The sequence below is a fragment of the Bidens hawaiensis genome, unplaced genomic scaffold (genome assembly GCF_021521415.1).
Source record: "Bidens hawaiensis isolate Kalapana, Puna unplaced genomic scaffold, B.hawaiensis_p1.1 tig00022693_1, whole genome shotgun sequence".
Lineage (NCBI taxonomy): Eukaryota > Viridiplantae > Streptophyta > Magnoliopsida > Asterales > Asteraceae > Bidens > Bidens hawaiensis.
Genome location: NW_027493547.1, coordinates 12399 through 26965, shown reverse-complemented (window position 1 = coordinate 26965; position 14567 = coordinate 12399). Strand labels below are relative to the sequence as shown.

General features: G+C 33.1%; 1 protein-coding gene across 1 annotated transcript; it reads right to left on the bottom strand.

Moving 5' to 3' along the window:
• Positions 1-10723: 10723 nt before the first annotated feature.
• Positions 10724-12523, bottom strand: LOC143566123 (L-tryptophan--pyruvate aminotransferase 1-like). Its single transcript, XM_077052902.1, has 5 exons — positions 12429-12523; positions 11969-12320; positions 11613-11893; positions 11061-11362; positions 10724-10941 (listed from the first exon to the last, which is right to left on the bottom strand). Exons 1-5 carry the CDS (start codon positions 12521-12523, stop codon positions 10724-10726), a joined length of 1248 nt encoding a protein of 415 aa, XP_076909017.1.
• Between the last annotated feature and the right edge of the window lie 2044 nt (positions 12524-14567).

The window sequence follows — 14567 nt, the reverse complement described above, 5'->3', positions numbered from 1 at the left end:
GTCATAAAATAATTAGCGACCGTAAGCGAGTCTAATTAAACTGGTGTTTTTAAGAACATAATAGAAATCCATAGGTGTCTTCTTGAGAAGGGTCAGGGGTCCTGTTCAGGTTTTCTTTTAAGTGAATAATTTAAGATCCCGGTTCCATAACATGCATTTTCCAACTAATTGATAATTAATACATTAGGGAATCTAGCCTAGGTGGTTGTTTATCATTACCTGAGTTAAATCCAAGTCCTAAGTTAAGTCGTCTTTAGTTTCATTAATTAGTTTTAATATTAGGTTAATCTTAGTTTTAAGTAAAACCCCCCAAATATAATAAAGAAATAATCATGTCTGTAGTTGAGTCTAATTTAGCTGGTTAACGTAATTAAAAGAGTCTCGTGGGTTCAATATCCGGACTTATTTAGCTGTACTAGAGTCGACCGGTTCATTTGCCGGTTAGTAGTTTTAGTTAAGTTAAGAGTCTAGAATTACTACTTAGTGTCTAGATTAGTGTTTATTTAGTTAATAAATTAATAACTACTTTTTGCACATCAGTCGCCCGTAACCTTTCCCGTACCTTAACTTTAGTACGGAAATGTCAGCGGCGCCTCGTATTTGTCCGCGTAGGCGTCGTTGACTTTAAAAAGCTATTCACACTTCTTAACGCCTCTATAGGCGACATGAAGTGGTTGCTTAGTATATACGACGCTGGAAGAATCTCAGATTCTGTAGATTCTTCCAGCGTCGTATTATCATTACCTCCCATCGCGAGTAACGATCCGATACTCGCGTGGGTTTGGTCTTACATATGCACGCTTTATACCTCCCCTTTAAATGTCAAAATCGAGGTCGCTAACGAACTCTGTTCGTTAGCGATTAATAATGATAGGAACAAGAAAATTATAGCTGAGGAACTTTGGCTTCCGCCTTTGTTGAAGCTTCTGAAGGAAGCTTCAACACCAGAAGCCCAAGTGGCGGCAGCTACCGCGCTTGTTAGCCTTGCGGATAACCAAGATAGAGCTAGATTAGTTACTAGTGAACATGGTGTTCCGTTTATCGTACAAGCGTTACAAAATTCCCAAATTCGAATTCAAATTTTGGTTGCGAAGTTAATTGTGGTAATGGCGGAAAACGATGAGGTTTCACAAGAAGCGTTTGCTAGAGAGAATGTTATTAGACCTCTTGTTACGCTAATATCACTAGATAATGTTGGTTCCGTGTCAATTCTACAACGACGTGGTTGATTAACCGAAAAGAGAGGGAAAATGAACCGTCCGAATTGAATACCGAACTTAAAACGATATGTGCTCGGGCGTTATGGATGCTTGCTAGAGGTAATCTTGCAAATTGTAGGATATTAACCGACACAAAACCAAAACTGGTGAGTTGCGGACCAACTGTTTGATGAATGTGATAGAGATAGAAGCAGCTGCGGAGTTAAATCCTGACCTGAGGCGTGAGGCCTTCAGAACTAACTCCCCAGCTGCAAAAGTAGTAGTTGATCAACTGTTAAAGTTGATCGACTACTCTGAGATAGCTGGAGTCAAGATTCCAGCTATCAGATCAATTGGGTCACTTGCCCAGACTTTCCCAGCCAGGGAAACTCGGGTGATTGACCCATTGGTCAAACAACTAAGTGACAAAAACGCTAACGTGGTGACGGAATCCACAATCGCCCTAGAGAAATTCACATCGCCTTATAATTTTCTTTGTTGGGAGCATTGGAAAACGATTATCGAATTCGATGGTGTGACTCCTTTAATGAGATTACTGAAAGGGAATGATGAAACACAATATCATGCTTTGGTGTTATTGTGTTATCTTACAATGCATGATGGAAATAGTGAGCCACTTGTGGAGGCAAGGGTTTTGACAACTTTAGAAGGGGTTGATAAGTCAACTATCGGTCAACATTTTCAGTTAAGGCAGTTGGTTGTGGAAGCAGTTAATCAACTTAATATGTATTGTTGGTGTTATTACTTCTCAAAAGGTGTCAAACTCATTTTGAAGAATCTAAGAGCATTCCCGGCTCGTCCCTCATCCCCCATCCCCATCCCCATCTCCATAATTACACTATATAACACCACATCTCTCTATACAGTTTAATTAAATAATATTTTTTTATACTTTTATAATTACAGTTTTCTCTCCACTCTATAATTTACAAAAAATCACTACCTTTCCCTCAAATTTACAAAAAAAATCACTACATTTTCTCTATTCACCTTATAATTTACACTCACAATTACTCACAACCCCACCCTATAATTTACAAATTCCCCTCACAAAATTATAGGGGATGGGTTGAGAATGCTCTAAGGTAGTTGTGATGGTTATGATGTAAATCTTTTAGCTATCATTAAGTTAGCATATTATGGTGGAGAAAATGGTGATTATTTTGAAAGGAAAGAAATCTAGTGGCAGTCTTAAGATTATCCAATTTAGCTTGCTAATTATGATGACATTGTTTTAGTAAATATAATTAGTAATAAATCACCCGTGCTAGACAGTGGGGTTTCGATCGATATCAGTATGGTTTGGTGCGGTACATTGCTAATACTCAGGTACAGTGCTAATACTCAGGTATTGCAACAAAAAATATATGCCTAAGGAGGATATTAATATGTGTTGCATTGATCGAAAACCATGAAAAAGAAATTTACATTGGACGGTGTCGTTGTGGCGCGTAACCTATTGTATAATAAATAGAGTCGGTTCAAAATATGAACCCTCATGGGCCATCATGGATTCATGGTTAAGCCCACATTAGAGTAATCACCGGCCTATATAAAAGTATAAAACCAATTTGTGTGGTGTGGGCCTATGTGGCTGATAATTTATTTAGTTACTTATTTTGAAATTAGCTGCAAAAATAAAAGGTAAACAAAGTAATACGTTTAGGAAAATAAAAAGTATGATTATAGTACAACACAATTAGAAGTTACTAATTTAACCACTTTATTTAAAGTTGTAATAATTAGTTCTTAGCAAACTTTGTTTATAATATTATCAAGGTTACATGTTACATGATGGTCTAGTGGTATACTGGTATGATGATTGGTTCCTATAAAAGTGACGTGAGTTTAAATTGTTCAAAGTGTAAATTATATGGTATTTAAGGGTAAAAATTTGTTGTTCGAAAATAAAAGTTAATAAAACAAAAAATAAAGAAAAACAGATTGATTTAAATAAGCTGAAATAAAATCGACCGTATTTAATTGACCACGGCACCACTTACTATACCAGTATACCACCCATGTACCAACATGTGAATAACTGGAAAATTTTTGCTTGAAAGGGTAATACATTAAAGTTGACTACCTTAAAACTACGAGATTTTGGATTTTAATAATCTAAACTTTGTCTAATCAGTCGTGTTAAACCAAATTTTAAAATTGTACCATAATAGTCTCAAATTTTAATCTGTTAGTCGTCAACAAGCTTTTCACTAACAGTGTTTTTATGGCATGGATGAAGACGTGTATAATGATTCGACATAAATAGGGACGTGGACGGCTTATTGTGGCAAAAAATTGTCTTCATATTAAAATTCCTTTTTACTAACAAAAATAAACGAATCGAACCACTTTTCTGAACAAAAAAAAATAAACCGAACTATTTTTTTTTAATAAAAATAAATGAACCGAACAACTTCTTTTTAAAACAAAAATCAAGGAAACGAACCACTTAAAAAAAGTAAACGAACCAAAAAGGCATAAACGGAGTCCAAAATGTATAAACGAAGCCCAAAAGGCACAAACGGAAGCCGAAAGGCACAAACGGAAGCCAAAAGGCATAAATAGAGCCCAAAATGCATGAATGGTACCCAAAAGGCAAGAATGGGGCCTAAAAAGGCATAAACGAAGGCCAAAAGGCACAAATAATGCCCAAAAGACACAAATGAAAGACAAAAGACACAAATTGAGCCCAAAGGCATATATGGAACCTCAAAGGCACGAACAAAGCCCAAAGAGCACAAACGAAGCTCAAAAGTAACAAACGGAGTGCGGGTAACACACGGTGGGACTAAAACCCTGGTGGGTTTGGGATCTGATCTGAACTGACAATCTCGCGAGGCCGAACTTAAATATTTCATTGTCAATATCCACCCGAATTGCCAAAAGTGGGAATCGAAATTGAGTCTTCACTGGAGATACCAATCCTCCTACCGTTAGCCTATAACTGAAGGATGCTTGCTATCCTTTTATACATGATTATTTTTAAAAGTTCCTATGTTTTAAATATCCATTTATTTAACGAAAACCAAAAAAGAGTTGTAATCAAATGTTAATCTATCATTTCATGCAGGTTAAGACATGCTAAAGTCATCTAGTTCATATAATAATAATAATAAGTTATCAACAACTATTTGATTTGTGATCTAACCGAGTCAGAACTCCCTCTTTGACCAACGCCATCGACACAACCTTAATTATTCAGTAATAATAATAGATATTTTAATAGTTAATAACCAACGGTATTAATGGTATGTTTGGTTAGAGGTAATGGAATGAATGGGGAATGGAATGGGAGAAGGAATGGAATAGAGAAATGAATGAAATAGATCATTCCATTACTTTGTCTTGTTTGTTTAACCTATGTGAATGAAATGAATTATTACTTAATATTGTTCGGTCCATGGCTTTGTAGCCTAGTGGCATCTTGGTGGTGGGATAAGGCTTAGGGACCATAAGGTCCTGGGTTCGAATCCCATAAAAGGGGGTTTTCCCAACTTTTGTTGGCTTTCCTCCTGAATTGGTGGTTAGGCATTATTGCCTAGTGGAGATGGATATGATCGCGTGGTTCTGCTGGTACTATACTCCAGTGGTCCGTGAGTGATCCTAATTTTGCCGTTCAAAAAAAAAAAACTTAATATTGTTCGGTATCTAAAAAAATTATAGGAATGAAATAGAAATAATAAAAATACTTCTGTCTCAAAATATTTTTTTACCAAAAAAAAATATTTACGGTGACAATGTTTACGGTGGTTACGGCGACGATGGTGGCGGCGGTGGTGATGGTGGTTGCACTGGTGGTAGGGTGGTGGTGGCGGAGGCGGTGGTGGTGGCGATGGTGGTGATGATGGTAGTGGTGGTGTTAAGAAAGTAGGGTGAAAGAGGAATGAAATGAAAAAAAAGAAGGGGGAGGGAATGAATGGTTTTGATGGAATGGGATTCCACGTGTAATGAATGATTCCATTCCATTGAGAAACCAAACACCATTTTTTTCATTCTCATGCAATGAATCATTTAATTCCCCCTATTATTCTTGCATACCAAACGCTACATAATAGTTTAAGGTTCGATTAGATCAAACCATGGGCTGTCTACGAAACAAATAAAAACAATTTTAAGCTTTGTCGTTTCTTATAGTCACATTGACTTTTGCTAATTTGGTTTTTAGTGCATGCATTCAAATAGAAAGTCAAATCACAAGGATTATATTATAGAATATGAGTTAATATCATAAGTTGATTAATTATATAAGTTTAAACTAAGATTATATGTTATAACAACTCTAATGGGCAGATATTAACCCTAGAGTGTAGATATTAATGATGGACTATTAGACTATTCGTTTAACACCCAACACCCACAATTTTGAAATTTGCGTGAACACCATTCCGTCATAAAGGTAGCGAGTGTGAATGCTTGTTTATTTGATTTTTTAATTATTAATTAATAATATAACGATCATTTCACTCCATCTTACTTTACCTAATGATTATTTCGCTATTTTCACTCACCCATCCCATAATACTATAGTATGAAAGGTGAAAGCCATTTTGCAATCTCATTGTTTACGTATTGGCGATTTGCTTCTTTCACCTTGCTCCTTACACTCTTCCCATAACAGATAATGTTAGCTTGTTAGGTGATGTTGGGCATGATAGCCGCAAATTATTGTGCAGTTTGTCTGTGGCCGAAGAACGAGAGGAAGTTTATGGTGTCGGATACGGTGTACGATGTCTCAATTTTTTATTTTTGTATACATATTCTTCAATATACCCGACAATTAATACATTATCAAGAGCCAACTGTTCTAGCGGTAGCTCTATGACTTTTTTAAGAAAGGTAGAGTCTTGTCTAGTGCAATTAATTTCGTGTTGAGCTGGGGGTTCTCTTATTTGTAGGTTTCTTTAGGGTGAGCAGGTATGGTCATCGTATTTTGTTCTTCAGCGTGATCTTGAATATTCACGCCTTCGCCGTTCGAAAACAAAATTAATATATTAAAAATCCTAGAAATGTGTGGCATTGTCCCCACAACAATTTATTTCCTATAAAAGGGACAGTTCGAAGAAATTAAAACAAACGATAACATTCACAACCACCACCATGACAACAACTTTTGACTCAAAACATGCTACTATAGTTCTTGCGATTCTCATCATTCATAATGTTTTTCAATCATATTCCGCTACAATCCAACCAAATCAAGGTAAACTTATGCTTTGTTTTGTTGTTTCCATTGAATTTTAGGTCAAACCGCAATTAGGGGTGTAAACGAGAGAGCCTAGGCTTGTTTAGGCTTGAATTATTCTCATTTCGACTTATGAGAGCTCGAGCGTGACTTGTTTCAAACACTTTTATTAAAGCTTGAGTTTGGTTCGAGATCAACTCGTTTATTGTATATTAATTAACTTATATACATATTTGTTTTTGAGTAAACCCTAAACTAGCCTAAGCTCGGTTAGAGCTCTTGTATAGTAGCATAAACGAGCAAATGTTTGGGTCAAGCTAGACTGTGAAGTATGAATTAATGCATAAGTTCAAAATAGTTAAAATTTAAAAATACGTACACTAGGCTCAAACCCGATAACTAAACGAGCTTTATCTGAGGCTTGGTCTCAACTCAGGCTCATGCTCGATAAGTCTCAACTCGTTTAGCTTTATATTGATCTAGAGTAACTCGTAAGTGGCTCGGCTCGTTTGCACCCTTAACCGCAATTTGTAATTGTGAAAACTAATTCTTCTATACATTTATAGGAACTATATTTTCCGGTAGAAATAGAATGCTTAGAAAGCTGCCTTCAACACCACCACCACCGAAGATAGGCCAACCACCGCATTACAAGCGACCTTGTCCACCGCCACCACCGCCACCATCGATGTCAAATATCAACAGCATATATCCGAGTTTCCGTACAGTTGGTAGAGGCTCGCCACCGGCACCAAGGGCGAGTCGACCTCGGAGTTACCGTATTTTTCTTTCACCACCACCGATGCCACTGCCGCCACCGTCACCACCATCCAAGTGCAACTTGGCTCCACCACCGCCTAAAAGTATTTAAAGCTCATCCACTTTGTAATCTCCTTGTTCTTGTAATGTAATTTAATTTATTTATTTAGTAAGATGTAATGAATTATTGTTATTTGTTTGAATGACTAAAATTTTACATTCTATCCGGTTTCCGGTTTGAACTCGTAATCTCTTATTTCACATTCTCTTCATCAAATTGGGAATGACATGTAATGAATTACTTAATTAATATTTACCAAATAATCATTTAATATATAATTATTTACCACTCTTGATGCTAAAAAGTAAAAACTTAAAATCACACCATTTTGTTCAATTACATATGTATGATCATATTAGACATTACATAATCATGCTAGTCTTAAAAATACTAAATGGAAAACATATATCAAGTCCACTATTTTAGGGTTTAAATTGAGTCGGGTTGGTAGGTTGACTTGTTTAACGAGAACATGAACCTTATAATTATTTGTATGAAAACATCAATCCTAACCCGAGCGACCTTAAAATCAAGCAACTCACACATAAACAGTTTAGCCTGTTTATATAAGCGTGTCAAACAGGTCGTAATCTAATTGTCGCTGTGTTAGTCAGATTTGGGGTTTGTAAACGAAGTCTTTTCAATAATAATTGATACTTTAAGATCTACAATCCAGATGTCTAAAGTAATATAGGTCCTTATACAATCTAATGGTTTATGCTTTTACTTTCAAATTTTTATGATTTCGATTTTCTTCATATCTATGTGAACTGTAGTAATCGTAAAATAAATATTATTCTAACTCGTAATGCGACAAAGTATCAAGAGGATGAAAAATGTCGGGCTCGTGGGTCTTTTGTCGTAATGAGTTTAACGGCCCATACACATAACTTTTTAACCATTTATTCATCTTCTCGGCCCATATCTTTTTGCCATGGCTTTGAGCCCAACCAATTCGGCCATTACTTAAATCTAGAGGTGCACACATAAACCGGTTAACCGGTTTCTAACCGAAAAGCTAACCGGTCGGATCCTAACCAGTTACAAACCGATCCTAACCACCGGTTAGTAACCGATTTATATTATTGATTTCAAAACAGGTTACTAACCGGTTAACCGATTTTTTTTTTATTAATTTATCATGACCGGTTAGTACCCGACCCGATTAACCAGTCTAACCGGTTATTTTCCGTCAAAAAAACCGGTTAGAAAATTAACCAGTTAACTGATTTACGCACCTCTTCTTAAATCATTTATAAGCTTAGAAAAAGAAAAATAAACGATGGTAGTATATTATAACAAAAAAATCGTAGACTTGGTGTCTAAATCAAATTTGTGAACAATACCAGGTAAGTTTACTGTGATTTTGATGTTTTTGGAATATCAAAGGATGTATGTGGGGGGGGGGGGGGGGGGGGGGTTTAACGAGAATGACCGTTTTTCGTTGGATAAATTAGCAAAATGGTCATGCCTCTTAAAATTATCGATGAATAAGAGCTCAACAAGCGTTATTTGACAACGTATATTTCAATCTAGCGTAACATATTTTCCATCTAGAGCAACATATTTTATTCTTGTAGCACAATATATCCACGTGTTGCTATACTAGTTAGAAAAGAGAGAGAGAGAGTAAAAGTGCTTTTAGTTATATATTTTTGCAAGATAAAGATAGTTAAAAAATGTTTTTGTTAAATGAAAACAATTAACATAAAAGTGTTACTTTTAAAGTAAAAATAAATTAATAGTAGAAAATAATTTTAAAACTGTTAAAGTACAAAATGAAACATTGTTTGTAAAATAAAAATAATTTTAAAACGTAAAATTATTTTTTTAAAACGTAAAAGTGTTTTAAAAAACGTAAAATTATTTTTATTTTTTAAAATAAAAATAATTAACATAAAAGTAATTTTAAAACTATTTTAAAATAATTTTAAAACGTATTTTTAAACTAATTTTAAAAATAATTTTAAAACGTATTTTTTAAAAATAAAAATAATTAACATAAAAGTAATTTTAAAATAATTTTAAAAATAAAATTATTTTTATTTTTTAAAATAAAAATAATTTTAAAACGTAAAATTTTAAAACAATTAACATAAAAGTGTTACTTTTAAAGTACAAAATGAAACATTGTTTGTAAAATAAAAATAATTTTAAAACGTAAAAACCGAAACTTATTTTTAAACTATAATAGATATGACATAAAAATATTAATTGTAAATGAAAATATAAAACTTATATGTAATATAAAAGTAGGGGTGAGATCCGGTACAAATAAAACTAACATACTAAATATACTAATAACCAGAGTAATTATAGTTTTGAATTAGAGTAATTATGTTAAAAATTAAAATAATGTAATAATTATTACTCATTTTTATTCGATCCAAATGCTATAAAAGTAATTAATTTGAAAAAAAATTAATGTAGAAACATTGTTGTAAAATAAAAATAAATTTAAAACGTAAAAACTTAAACTTATTTTTAAAATATAATTTATATAATATAAAAATATTAACTGTAAATGAAAAGTATAAAACTTATATGCAATATAAAAGTAATTAATATATAAATAATATTTGTACGTAAAATAAAAAAATAACTATAAATAAAAATATAAAAATTATTATTGTTTGTAAATATTTATCTGTATATTTTATAAATAAGTATATTTGGTGTGATCACGTTTCGATTTTATGACCTTAACACTGGTTTTTTCCTAAATGCAAGGAATTTTTTTTTTATCTTTTTAAAACTTCATTAACTTGATTAAAGTTTAACAAAAATTAATTTAAATTAAATAATATTATTCCCTCTACTATTTTTCTATAATATAACTTCTTATTCCTGTAATGACAGGGTATATAATAGTTAATAAAAACACCTATAAAGAGAGGAGTGTATTGCAATTTAAACAATCTCGATAGTCACATGCTAGATGTGGAAATCAAAAAATAATGAAATCTTTGATAGTATAGATTTGCCTAGGGATAAGTTGGTTAACAACATCAAAGCAAACTCATTTTTATAGTTCAAGTATAGGATAGGCTTGGAGTCGAGATATTGTGCAATTTTCACTTTGAGAACTTCCTGTTATAGTTGGCCTTTTGTTTTCTTGGGATGTAGTTGACTAGTTGGTTTGTTATTTGTACTATTAGGTTTCTTGCGTCTTGTGAGCTATCTCTGTTTTTTTTAATATATATTTTTAATAATATTGGTCTTTCATTAAAAAACTAAAGAAGTAATTTCTAATTGAAATTGTTTAGTCCAAAGTTACATAAATAGCCAATCATGGAATTTGATTTCTGTTAAATAAAAAAAAAGGTCAAATGTTGTTTATACATACCGTTGCATGATATTATATGTAGCCATTGTTTTTTCATAAACTCAAAACATAAGCATTAGGCACATTCATATTAAACATTACATAGTTTTTTTAAAGAGGGTGGCTTAGTAGTCAAACACCTCACATTCTAGATCTACAACATTATATAAACCTTAACCAAGATTCCCTTCCTTAACACCATTGTTGTTGATCTGAATCTTGGAAAGCCTATCAATGAACATATTAAACTCTTCATCTCTTCCAACCATACTAACTCTAGCAAACCCGGGATCTGACCCGAACCTCCTTCCACCCCTTGTTAAGATATTGTGACTCCTAAACAGCTTCTCACAATCCTCAATTCCATCCTTACATTTAATCCATGCAAAAGCTGTCACCATAATTAAATAATTTTCAGTTCACATAAATTTATTTAAAGTTCCAACTTCCAACATGACAAACAATGCATGTTGTCACTTGTCAATATTTATTATTTAATTAATTTGTTACCTGGATTTGCATGAGTGATATCTCCATAATAATTGCAATGTTGGTAAGGGTATTTTGGCAGAATAAACATTTGGGATTTTTTAACAGTTTCCCTTAACATCTCCCATCTTTTAGCCAACATGTTTTTGCTGAACTCGAAGAAGTTATCGCCTTCCGGTGATCCAAAATGTTTGCATCGATCCGCAACAACCTGCAAGATCTTTGCAAGCCGGTGTTGTGGTTCTTTCGCTACTCCGATTGTGCTCACTTCCATGAATTTTGTCATCTTTTTTGCCACCTCTTTGTCTTTAACAAGTGCCCATCTATAAATTAAAAACATAATTATAAAATTTAGTAGAGAATCATGTAAATTATTAAAAAAACGCTTTTTTATTTGTTACCATAAATAAAGATGCATGCATGCAAATCTGCAATTATATAACTAGTTATACAACATGTAAAAATGCTTTTTATTTGTTACCATAATTAATTTAATTTCTTACCCAACTTATAAATAATAAATTAATGCTTCTTCTTCATTTTTTTTTTACTGTAAATACAGTAATGGCTTACCCAATTCGCGAACCAGCGTGACCAGTGCATTTGGAAGCGGTAAACAGCATGATGTCGAAATCTAACTTAGAAGTAATTGGCGTGTACTGAGGCCAATAATATGCAAGATCATGAACCAAGACCCCACCTCCTCGGTTCACCACAGGGCCACGGATCACACCACTAGGGTTATTAGGTGACGTCACGAGTTCAATATAAGGCTCATTCTTATCGAACTCGTGCGCGTCACCTGCCCACTTGTATAATCCGGACCTAACCAAATCCAAAATCTCCAGGTAAGACTGAATATAATAATATTAAAACAATATTAGTCTATAAAATAATAATAATAATAATAATAATAATTTGTAGCGTACCGAATAATAAGGGGCAGCTGCCACAACATTGATCTGGCTAGGTTGATCATGTGACGTGACCGCGTAAAGCACGGCTTGTAGCAACTGGCTCGAGCCAGTCCCAACGACGATGGAATAACCTTCGGTTATTGCATTCCCCACCGCATCATGCAGGCACTTAATCGAGTCCTCAAGCTTTGGCTCGAGAAACCAACAAGGGTTTTTAGGGTTAGAAAAGTAACTCAAAGATTCATCACCTTTAATCACAACCGTACATTCATCCCCTAACTTTTTCCAAAAAAATTCGTACATTGTAGGGTCCCCACTGCAAATTTCACAACTTTCTTTAAAAAAAAATTTAAAAGAAAAGGAAAAAAGAAAAAAATATTATGTCAGCATTATAAGCTGGTGCAGTTTGTTGTTCGTTTGCCTTCCGTTTTGATATTTTTGTATTTTTGATTATAAAAGATTAAAGACTTACTGGTCTAGATTGATCACAGTGTCAACCGGTAGGTTGCTGGTGGTGTCGTTGTCGTTGTTTGTTGCCTGTGAGCGTCGGTTATCAGCTCCTCCCATGACTCTCAAAGAAGTTGATGTATTGTATTAGTTTCGGTGTTAGATGTAGATGTATTGATGCATATGATGACATGATGTGAAGGTTTATTTATAGTGTTACGATTATAAATGCTTAAATATTGCGCATTAAACTAATTGGAGTAATTGCATGGGATATATTCTTGTTGAACCGGACATATAATAACTTATAAATAGCAAAAATATGGGAAATACTTTTTGAAATATTCAAGATTAGTATATATGGTCATGGTTTAAATATACAAAATCTAGAAATTATTTAAAGTTAGGATTTTAATAATCTCAGCTTAATATGGTTGGCCAACTTAGAAAGTAGCTGTCATAAATCCCAACTTTTACTCTATTTGTTTTCATTAGACATCCGTTAAAAAAACTTAATGACATTAAGTTTTTTCTAAATTTCAGACTAATATTTTAAAGTTTTTGATTGTAATGATGATACAAACTGATGTAAAACTTTTTCTCAAAACGGTTGGTACTAGACCTGAGAGCTCTTTCCAATGCACCGCGTGTTCCCCATGCGAATCTAAACACACCTTGCGAAAAGCAGGGTATATCTCATCAACCAGGAATAGAGGAATTAGGAATTGATACTTACGGATAGTACGATACTACACTAGAGATATATGCTGACCTAACCCATCTATAAGGATAATAAAAAGAAAATCTTGAGCATGTGATACTCGTAGAAACTCAAAACGGTTTTTTGTCTACATGAGTACATATCATGTCAAAGCGTGTCTTCATGTCGTGAATAATTTACTAAAAAGAACACTCGCCAACGTATGTCGGGTTTTTTTTTTGGAGGGGGGACCGGGGGGGGGGGGGGTACTAAAATCGAATGTTGGAATCGTATCAGGAAAACAAGCTAAAGCACAAAAATAATTGCTCGTTTTAACTTCACAAATATTTTTTTGAGCTTTACGAATCATCCACAATGTTTTAGCAGTCGGAATGAAAATTGGCTACATAACATGCAGATTAAGCTCACTTGAGCAAAGTATTTGTTTTTGATATATATATTACATTGTCGTGTTTGAATTTATATAGTGGAATATATTTTTTAATTAAATGTGAGATTTTAAATCTTGGGAAAATATTCAAAGATTTAAATGTGTTTGAATTTTGTATTTTTATTTTATTTTATATTAAGAAAGGAACTTAATGTTTTTAAGAATCTTGTAAAGTATTAAAATAGCAAATTATTAAACATGTTCATTGTTCAATGTATCCTATCGCGCTGTAATTATTTGGTGAAATTTACTATTTTAACGTTTAAAATGTACAAGCTATAGATGAATTTTAAAATTTAATATTTTATCATAGTTACAATAATAAAAACTTATGATAGTTTGAACCTACATAAAAGTTAATAAAACTCTCAAGTAAACTTTACTCTAGCAATTTATATCCCTTGAAAACACAAGTTGAGAGTAAATTGTCATGATTTTAGTGTGACCGTTTCGTTTAGAGAAATATAAAATATGTTTAAAATTAATTATAAGGGTTAGATTATAATAGGAAGTATAGTTTTTTTAGGAATGATAAGAAGTAATCTTGGTCATTAATTTTGAACATGGAGGATTGAGATTAGTTTAGGGGGAAATCAAGTGTGAACATAAGGTAAAGGGCATAAAAGGAATCACACATTTGTTGTCTTTCTCTCTCCACATGCAAGCCACATGCTAAATTCCCCCAGCATTTTAAAACGTCCATAACTTTTTTTATGACGTGTTTATTAAAAAACAAATTCACCGTAATAACGAGTGTCTTTTTATCTTTCATATGAGTACTATATTGTAATATGAAATAAAAAAAAAATTAGTGGGTTTTTTACCAAATTGGGTTTTACCAAATGGTGTTTTATAAAATTGTGTTATACAATTGTATTTTTCATTGTGTTTTTTCTATAGTGTCATACTATTATGTTTTTTTCATTGTGTTTTTTTCCATTATGTTTTTTACATTGTGTTTTTCATAGTGTTTTCCATTGTGTTTTTCCGGACTTTTCCGGCGAGGTGGTGAC

Excerpts from the sequence above, each read along its gene's own strand:
- LOC143566123 (XM_077052902.1), bottom strand. The coding sequence starts at position 12,523 with ATGGGAGGAGCTGATAACCGACGCTCACAGGCAACAAACAACGACAAC. Across the intron at positions 12,321-12,428 it reads ACTGTGATCAATCTAGACCA|TTCCTTTTCTTTTAAATTTT; the intron begins GTAAGTCTTTAA and ends TTTTTTTCTTTT. Across the intron at positions 11,363-11,612 it reads CACGCTGGTTCGCGAATTGG|ATGGGCACTTGTTAAAGACA; the intron begins GTAAGCCATTAC and ends TTTAATTTATAG.